The sequence below is a fragment of the Sorex fumeus genome, unplaced genomic scaffold, assembly GCF_029834395.1.
Source record: "Sorex fumeus unplaced genomic scaffold, SorFum_2.1 ptg000019l, whole genome shotgun sequence".
Taxonomy (NCBI): Eukaryota; Metazoa; Chordata; class Mammalia; order Eulipotyphla; family Soricidae; genus Sorex; species Sorex fumeus.
In genome coordinates this window covers 36,301,433-36,311,211 of record NW_026606076.1, presented here as the reverse complement: position 1 = coordinate 36,311,211, position 9,779 = coordinate 36,301,433, and the positions used below count along the sequence as shown (strand labels likewise).

Below are 9,779 nucleotides of genomic sequence, written 5' to 3'. Positions count from 1 at the left end.
ATGTGCTTAGCTTGAGGCAGACAGGCTCAGATCTCAGATCCCTGAACACCTCGGGTACAATTCCTGAGCGCACGGCCAGGAGTTACACCTGAGACCCACAAGGAGTCATGTATTACTATGGCTGGGCCCAAAACCTAAACGACGATAAACTTCTTAGTTACTCAAAAACATATAATGATCCGAGAGCAAAGATAAGCATGGTGTTAGAGAGGGCAGAGGGGTTCTGACTGCTCCAAAAAAGGGGACTCGGAGTTGCAGGCTCCACAGCCACCCTGCTGAGGCACATAAAGGAAGACCGAAGGCTGAGATTCCCATGGATTATTCTACACACCTGATAGATAAGGAAGATTAACGACAAAGCCAGGAAATTAAAGCACAGATCATTCCGTGATGGACAGTCCAGCGGGGAAGAAGGGGAGCATGAACTTGGCACAGATGCCTGGATCCAGGAGCTTGAAGCCCTACGACCTCAAACAGCAGAGAGCCAGGCACTCAGGCTCGGAGCCACATCCCACGTCTCCTTCCTGAAACAACCCAAGACCTGAGAAGCCTGTGCGCTCCTGTCACTGCACTGGGTCATCTTGTCGCTCTCATGCCTGAGGATGGTGTGGCAGAGGGCACGTCACCACCTCCTGCCTTTGTTTTTCCTGTAGATCATCAGGAGTCTCCATGAAAGACCTGAGCCGTGAGCACCAGAGGAGCACAGCCAGCCCTGCCCCCCACCAGGAAGTCGCTGCATTGGAGCAAGAAATGTAATGACTTGCCAGATACTTGGTCACTGGCTCACACCCCATCCACAGGGATACACTGCAAGATGCTCCTCCCTCTCCAGGGGACAGAGAAATGGGTTGTGACCAGGCTGCCTGTTGGGACAGTAGGGCTAGTCTCAGCCAACAGAGGAGTAAACTACAGCCCTGCCCGAGCCCCGGGAATCCACTCAGGGCCCTACAGGAACGTACCTAAGGCCATGGACTAACTCTTAGGCCAGGAGCTCCCATGCAGAGATGGCCCCTGCAGGTCACAGTGACAACAGGCCCATTAGTGGCTCTGCATGGGGGCAGTCACAGGGACTCAGGGTGGACAAACCTTCAGCTGTCCTCTTGTATAATGGGCGGGGTCATGGGCCTGGGAGCTTTCTTCCAGGGAACAAGGTCACTTCTGCACTCGGGTGAGTCCCAGGTGCCCCATGTCTGATCTGCTGAACCTAGGCCATCCTGGTCCCGATTTACTGTAATACCGAATCATCACATGAGCCTCCTCCAGCACTTGCTCCTGTTTTGCAGGAACAGCTCTGAAAACCATGTAAACAGTGTCTTGTATCACAAAACTATCGAAATATCCAGGGTGTTTACTATGAGCCATGATTTTACGTGTGTCTAACAACTGGAATTTCTGGAGTGGGTCTACTTTTTTTAATGTAGGAATACTGCTATTTATTCAGTCACTGATTAGCTGATTGAATTGTGCATGAACTCCACCTTATTTTCTTTAATTTTTTTTTTACAATTTTATTTATTGAATCACCATGAGAAGTTACAAAGCTTTCGGGTTTAAGTCTCGGTCATACAATGAAACACCCGTACCTTCACCGCTGCCCATTCTCCACCACCAAAAACCCCAGTATACCCCCATCCCACACCCTCCCACTACCTGTGGGGCAGATGATTTTCACATTACTCTACTTTGATCACATTCAATATTTCGACACCAGACCCACCATTATTATTTGAGATTTTACCCCAACACTCGCAATAGCACAGCGGTAGGGCATTTGCCTTGCACGCAGCCAACATGGCCGACCCGAGTTCGATTCCTCCGCCCCTCTCAGAGAGCCCGGCAAGCTACTGAGAGTATTTCGCCCGCACGGCAGAGCCTGGCAAGCTCCCCGTGACGTATTCAATATGCCAGACACAGTAACAACAAAGTCTCCAATGGGGACGTTACTGGGCCCGCTCGAGCAAATTGACGATCAACGGGAGGGCCTTTACTTTACTTTACTTACCCCAACACTCAGATCTGCTGAAAAGGCAACAGTAGACAATTTGTGTTCTATTGCTGGTTATGAAAAACATATGATGTCGTGTGGCTGCAGTAAGGCCATGTGATTTTGAAATTCTAAAATTTTTTTTTTTTACTTTTTAAAAAATTTTTATTAGTGAGACACCACGAGGTACAGTTGTAGACTTACAAATTTTTTCCCTTTATTTTATTTATTTTTTTTTAAAGTTGTAGATTTAAAGTAACAAAGTATGAGATTAATAGCCAAGAATAGCTGAGATCAGCACCAGGAGGATTACTCCATAACTTAGAGGCCAGCCGGGTATCCTAGAGGAAATTCTAAAATTTTAACACTTAAATCTGGAGGGATTTCTGGCAAAAGCCACTGGGTTTCGAGATTTGCTCCTGAGTCTCTGGGATCATGGCCGTTGAGCAGCTTGATCAGGAGCCAGAAAGGCCATTTGTGGGTGATGACTTGGGGTCTTGTTGGGGTGGGGAGGACAAGCCCGGCTCCACCCCCATCCCTTGAGGCCCAACAAGTTTCCTCACTGGGGGCCCAAGCCTGACTGTCCAATGGCCGCTGGAGAATGACGGCTACCGAGCCGCCAGGAGGAAGCAGTTGGAAAGACAGCACCCTTTCCCCCCTGGGGTGGCCCAGCAACAGCAACCTACTGCGGGGTCTGGACACATTTCTGCCAAAAGCTGCTGGGTTTCAAGATTTGTTTCTGAGTATCTGGGATCATGGCCGTTAAGCAGCTTGATCAGGAGCCAGAAAGGCCGTTCGTGGACGATGACTTGGGGTCTCATTGGGGTGGGGAGGACAGGCCCGTCTCCACCCCCATTCCGTGAGCCCCAAAATGTCTCATCACTGCGGGCCTAGACCTGACTGTCCAATGGCCTCTGGAGAATGACGGCCACTGAGCCGCCAGGGGGGAACAGGCAGAGGGACAACACCCTTTCCCCACTGGGATGGCCCGGGAACAGTAACCTACTGCGGGGTACGAATGCAGTTCTGCCAAAAGCCATTGAGCTTCGAGATTTGTTTCGGAGTCTCTGGGGTCAAGGCCGTTAAGCAGCTTGATCTGGAGCCAGAGAGCCCGTTTGTGGGCGATGAGTTGGGGTCTCATTGGGGTGGGGAGGACAGGCCCGGTCCCCCCCCCCCCCCATCCTGTGAGGCCCAACAAGGTTGTCACTGCAGGCCTGAGCCTGACTGTCCAATGGCCTCTGGAGGATGACAGCCACTGATTCGCCAGGGGGGAGTAGGTGGAGTGACAACATCCTTTCCTCCCTGGGGTGGCCGGGTTACAGTAACGTACTGTGGGGTCCGGACATATTTCTGCCAAAAGCTACTGGGTTTTGAGATTTGTTTCTGAATCTCTGGGATCATGACCGTTAAGCATCTTGATCAGGAGTCAGAGAGGCGTTCATGTGCGATGACTTGGGGTCTTGTTGTGGTGGGGAGGACAGGACCGGCTCCACCCCCATCCTGTGAGGTCCTGCGTGTCTCGTAACTGTGGGCCCAAACCTGACTGTCCAGTGGCCTCTGAAGGATGGCGGCCACTGGGCCACCAGGGGCAACAGGCCAAGGCATGAAACCTATTCCCACCTGGGTTGGCCCAGCACCGGTAACCTACTGCAGGTACCGGGCGCATTTCTGCCAAAAGGCTCTGGGTTTCGAGATTTGTTTCTGAGTCTCTGGGATCATGGCCATTAAGCAGTTCAATCAGGAACCAGAGAGGCCATGCCTCCAATTCTATAGCTGAGCCGGAGGTGGTTTGTGGGTGTGTCTCCCACAAACCTAAGTTTTGGCCGTTTACATTCTTGGTTAAGCTTTGCCCCAAATTTTTGGGGGCTAGCCAAAGGCACAGCAGCAATTTTGGGGTATCTGGAAGTCTGAAGGCGCCATCAGGCTGCTGATGCACTCGCCTCACAGGTACTGATTGACCTGCTGGCGGCAACCATACCCCTTGGGTCTACTTTTAAACCATGAATATAATATCTTGTGGATTGGTGTGGTAATACAGCTGATAAAACATTCACCTTGCACTTGACTGACCCAGGTTCAATACACTAGCACATATATGGGCTCCAGACCTCTGACAGAAGTGATCCTTTAGCTCAGAGGTAGGAATAAGCCACAGACAAAGAAGGGTGTTTACCAAAAATACTGCAACGTCAAAAGGTAACTCTAATGAAAGGAAACAAGAACAACAAATACTCAAGTGTGAATTCTGAGGCACCCCTCCCAGGTTGCCAGATGTGAAGAATAGTGAGTCGGTAGGTCCCATAGTATGAGGTGTTTGGTGTTCCGCTCTCCAGAGAAACAAAGACACGGGGACCATAACAAGTGATGGCAGATGGACCAGAGCACAGTGAACCTTTAATTCAGAACCGAATAGCATACTTATAGAACATCTGAGGGAGATCGAGGTACAGGACTGCATGTATTGTGATTTACCATTTACAGAGGTCAAGTCACAGGCGCTGGAGCAGTAGTCCAGAGGGGAGGACATTTTCCTTGCACGGGGCAGTTCAGTTTCAATCCCTGCCATCCCATATGGTCATCAGGAACTTCCAGAAGTAACTACTGATTGTGGAGGCAGGAGTAACCACAGAACATCACTGCATGTGAACCAAAAAGCAAAATAAAATGTCAAGCCAGAGTCACAACAAAGAATAAGACAGTGGTGAGACTTGACAGCCCTGAGCGAAGTGATTTTATTTTGCCTTTTTATTCAAATTCCTTTTTTTAACTTTTAATTAGGGAGACACCATGAGGCACAGTTGTAGACTTACAAAGTTCTGTGCTTGGGTTTCAAGTATACAATGACCAAATACCCATCCTTCAACCAGTGCACATTTCCCACCACCACGGATCCCTGTATCCCTCCCACCCCCCACACCCTCATCCCACCCTGCCTCTGTGGCAGGGCATTCCCCTTTGTTCTCTCTCTTATTTTGGGTGTTGTGGTTTGCAAAAGAGGCATTGAGTGGCAATCATGTTTGGTCTATAGTCTACTTTCAGCATGCTTCTCCCATCCTGGGAGGATCCTTGCAACACTCTTTATTTGGTGCTCCATTCTCTATCTGGGCTGCCTTTTCCCCTAGCATGTGTGACTGGCCTCCAAGCCATGAAGCAAAATTCCTGGTACTAATCTTGGCAACTCTTGACCATGACAGCCCTGAGCAAAGGAGATTTTTTTTCATTTTATTCGTATTCCTCTTAGTTTTCACCAGAAATCTGAAAAGTACATGTTAACATACATATCAAGTTCAAATTCGGGGACCCTGGCATAGACTTTCCCTTATAGACTGACATCACAAAAAGTTTGTTACACATAGCTAGGATTATTACCTCCCTGGCTGCACTTTTGTAGCACAGCATCCCATGGTACAAAGAAAAAAGACTTTCTGAAAAGGGCCTGTTTTGACATTAAAAATTGTTATTAGGTCATTGAGTTATCTACTATGAATTTTATGATGTTTCCTAAGACCAGAAGGAAACACAAAGACCTTCCCACATTCTTGACATATATAAGATTTCACCCCAGTTTGAACTGCCCGATGTACAATTAGGCCGGAGGCCTGATGAAAGGCCCTCCCACATTCCTTACAAACAAATGGTTTCTCTCCAGTGTGAATTCTCACATGACGAGTAAGGGTTGAGGAAGAAACAAAGGCCTTCCCACACTCCTTACAAATATATGGTCTCTCCCCAGTGTGCTGTCGCATATGGCGAATGAGGGTTGAGGATTCCACAAAGGCCTTTCCACATACCTTACATCCATAAGGCTTTTCTCCATTGTGAATTCTCATATGCATATTGAGGCTTGAGGAAGAAACAAAGGCCTTTCCACATACCTTACATCCATAAGGCTTCTCTCCATTGTGAATTCTCATATGTCGAGTAAGGCCTGAGGATACAACAAAGGCCTTTCCACATTCCTTACAAACATATGGTCTCTCTCCAGTGTGAATTCTCATATGGCAGAGAAGGCTTGAGGATACAACAAAGGCCTTTCCACATACCTTACATCCATAATGCTTCTCTCCATTGTGAATTCTCATATGCATATTAAGGCTTGAGGAATAAACAAAGGCCTTTCCACATACCTTACATCCATAAAGCTTCTCTCCATTGTGAATTCTCATATGTTGAGTAAGGCCTGAGGATTCAACAAAGGCCTTCCCACATTCCTTACAAACATATGGTCTCTCTCCAGTGTGAATTCTCATATGGCAGGTAAGTCTTGAGGAATTAACAAAGGCCTTTCCACAAACCTTACATCCATAAGGCTTCTCTCCATTGTGAATTCTCATATGCCGAGTAAGACCTGAGGATTCAACAAAGGCCTTCCCACATTCCTTACAAACATATGGTCTCTCTCCAGTGTGAATTCTCATATGGCAGGTAAGTCTTGAGGAATTAACAAAGGCCTTTCCACAAACCTTACATCCATAAGGCTTCTCTCCATTGTGAATCCTCATATGCACATCAAGGCTTGAGGACACAGAGAAGGCCTTTCCACATAGCTTACATCCATAAGGCTTCTCTCCTTTGTGAATTCTTATATGCCGACTAAGGTTTGAGGAATAAGTAAAGGCCTTCCCACACTCCTTACATATATAAGGCCTCTCTTCAGTATGAGTTTTCATATGCCCGGTGAGGGTTGAGGATCGAGTGAAGGCTTTTCCATGTGCCTTATATTTATGAGGTTTCTCTCCAGTATGAATTTTCCTGTGTCTAGAAAGGTATGAGGAGTAACCAAAGACCTTCCCACATTGCTCACACACATATGCTTTCTTTCCAGTATGGATTCTACAATGTTGTAAGAGGTCTGAGGGTTGAGTGAAGGCCTTCGCACAGTCCTTACATGCATGTGGTTTCCCCCCTGTGTGGATGTTCATGTCATCACATTGGGGTGATGCCGGATTCAAACCACGCCCTTGCTGCTGATACTCTTGGGGATTCTGTCCACTGTGGGTTTCTAAGGGAAAATCACAGTCCTGGGAACATGGGAAAGCTCCCCCACATTCCTTACACTGAGACAGGGTCAATCCATGGTGACTTTGCTTGTGAGGCTTTCGGTGTGAAGGACTCGCTGTAAACAGTGCTCCTCTCCCACATTCAAGGGTCTGCTCCAATGTTGGGGTATGTGTCTGTAGACTGAGAATAACAGATTGCGTGAAACTTTTCCCCGGGGAGGGATTCTTCAGAATGAGGTTGCTCTCTCCATTCTGATCACCCTCGGAGGCAATCCTGCTTGCCTTGGCATCCCCATGTGGCTGAGGGCACAAATGCACACTCGAAACTTTTTCACAGTGTGAAGGGTCAGAGACATTCCACTCGGGCTGGCTGCTTCCCTGTAGAACAGCAGAGGATTCCAATTATCGTTCTCTGCCTTAAGTGTCTCCATGTCAAAAGAAATTGATACCTGCAGGTTGATTTCTAACATTTGCAACATACCAATGCAATTCCCGACAAGTGGATGGCAATACCATGGACTAACCTAATGTTTCTGTAAGACACACATGGAAAATTGATGAATGAGGGGCCATTAATTTGTTAAATATTTTTTAACTCGATGAACAGGCAGAAATAACTCCCTCCACAGAATACTGATGCACCAGATTCAAGATAAAACACACTAAATTCTGTGTTCAGTTCTATCTCAATGTGGAGTAAAGTCGGGGATGCATTTGTTAAGAAAAACTGCATCCAACACTGCTGACACTGACCACAAGGGCCATTGAAAACATCTCACCATAGGCAGGTTCTTTTCAGGGTCAATGACTTTTTCTGTTCTGTATTTTGTTTTCACTTAGGGTTGGGGTACACCATTCAGTGCTCAGCATTACCAGTAGGTCTCTGTGAAACACATGGCGATGTGGATGGACCAGTTTAAAAGACAAGGTATTTTAACGAATATCATTTGTAGATACTTTCAATCAAATGAAAAAGCAAGGCATATACATGAAACATATTACAATTTTCTTTAGGTTTTGAGCAGAGATGTCAGCACCCAGTTAAGATAAGGGTCCTCAAATTCAAGCATCATACTCCAAATTTTTTTTCCAGCCGTTCCCGGCCCTGCACTTTAAAAATAACATGCTGGTCCACTGATATTTTCTGTTAGTATTATAAAATTGATTCCAAACTTGAAAATCTTACCGGCTCACTCATACTCGCTGATTGAGTTCCTAAATCCCGAAGCCATGCATTGAGTTCTGAAACGAAACACAATATACAATGTAAGTATTCTTCGAATGGAGGGGCTGGAGCAATAGCACAGTGGGTAAGGCATTTGCCTTGCACACAGTTTACCAGGGTTCGATTCCCAGCATCCCATATGGCCCCTTGAACACTGCTAGGAGTAATTCCTGAGTGCATGATCCAGGAGTATCCCCTGTGCATTTCTGGGTGTGACACACCCCCCCAAAAAAAAGAAAATGAAATCTTCGAATGGGATGGGACATCCTTAAACAGGCAGTACAGCTTGAGGACATCTATTTGGTTCTCACAGTCCAAAGTATCCCACAGAAAAGGGAAGGTCCCTGGAAAGGATTGCTGTGAAAAGCTTGGCAATCCTACAAGACATGCATGCATGCCTCTCTTCCCCGGCCTCAGGGTTCCTCCTTTCAGCCAGGAGATCACCGCAGGCTTCAACCCAGAATGCCCTGAACCTCACAGTTATGGAGCATGGATTAGTGACAAGGAAAATGTGACAAGTAAACCGCATGTAGCCATATAAAAATGGAGTAAATTACTGAAAAGGCATGAACAGAATCTTCACATCTGAAATGTTCTAGATTGTGGTTATCCAAGAGCTAAGATCCAGGTCCTAATTTAAGAATAAAATACGGGGCCCATAAAACACCACAAATAGTATAACTGGGGTCTTAAATGTCCAACAGGGGTTTGATCACAGCACAGTACATAGTATTTTTTTTTCTCTAGGTTGAGATCCTCACCTGGGGATACTCAGGGCTTCTCCCTGACTGTGTACTCAAAAATTACCTTTGGTTTTGCTTGAGGATCATTATGGGTTGGTGAGAATAGAATGTATGTCCAGAACTTGCAAGACAAACACCGTGTTCACTGTACTGTCACTATAGGTTCGGAATCACATGCAATGTACTAAGCCTGTGCGAACTGATGCCTGAGTGCAGTAAACCCCAAAGCTTAACAAATCCAAAGATGAACAAAGATGACCAAAGCTCCCAGATGGTTTTTAAAATAAACATAAAAGGATGCAGACAGACAGCACAGCAGGTCAGGCACTGGCCTTCCTCAAAGTCAATTCAAGTTCGATCCTGACATTCAGTAGGGTCTCTCAAGCCATCAGCTGTGATCCCTGACTGCATAATCCAGAGGCAAATCCTGACTCCGGATGAACCAAGAACCACTGAAAGTGCCCACGAGCACTGAAATAGACCAACCTCTGATGGGGTGAGGCCCTAAGAAATACATAAACTGGGTTGGGAGCGATATTACAGCAGGAAGGACACAGACACTGCACACACGTACAGGATTGATACCCAGCAGCACACAATGCCCCGGACCACAACAAGGATGAATAACTGAATACACAGCCAGAAATAATCCCTACACATTTTTAAGTATAACCCCAAACCAAATCAAAACAAAATAAGAGAATGCCCCGCCACAGAGGCAGGGTGGGCAGTGGGATGGGGGTGGGAGGGATACTGGGATTAGTGGTGGTGGAGAATGGGCACTGGTGGAGGGATGGGTACTCGATCACTGTATAACTGAAACCTAA

The 9,779-nt window shown here is 46.8% G+C and overlaps 1 protein-coding gene across 1 annotated transcript; it reads right to left on the bottom strand.

Moving 5' to 3' along the window:
• Positions 1-380: 380 nt before the first annotated feature.
• On the bottom strand, positions 381-8,182 carry LOC130022206 (zinc finger protein 345-like). The gene is made up of 4 exons (XM_056112962.1): positions 8,171-8,182; positions 6,128-6,615; positions 5,613-5,959; positions 381-439 (listed from the first exon to the last, which is right to left on the bottom strand). Exons 1-4 carry the CDS (start codon positions 8,180-8,182, stop codon positions 381-383), a joined length of 906 nt encoding a protein of 301 aa, XP_055968937.1.
• Between the last annotated feature and the right edge of the window lie 1,597 nt (positions 8,183-9,779).

What these genes read in the sequence shown, in the direction of transcription:
- LOC130022206 (XM_056112962.1), bottom strand. An exon ending in AGAATTCACAATGGAGAGAA is followed by an intron (nt 5,960 to 6,127) that starts GCTTTATGGATG and finishes CACTGGAGAGAG; the next exon opens with ACCATATGTTTGTAAGGAAT. An exon ending in TGGAGAGAAACCATTTGTTT is followed by an intron (nt 440 to 5,612) that starts GTAAGGAATGTG and finishes TCCTGGATCCAG; the next exon opens with GCATCTGTGCCAAGTTCATG.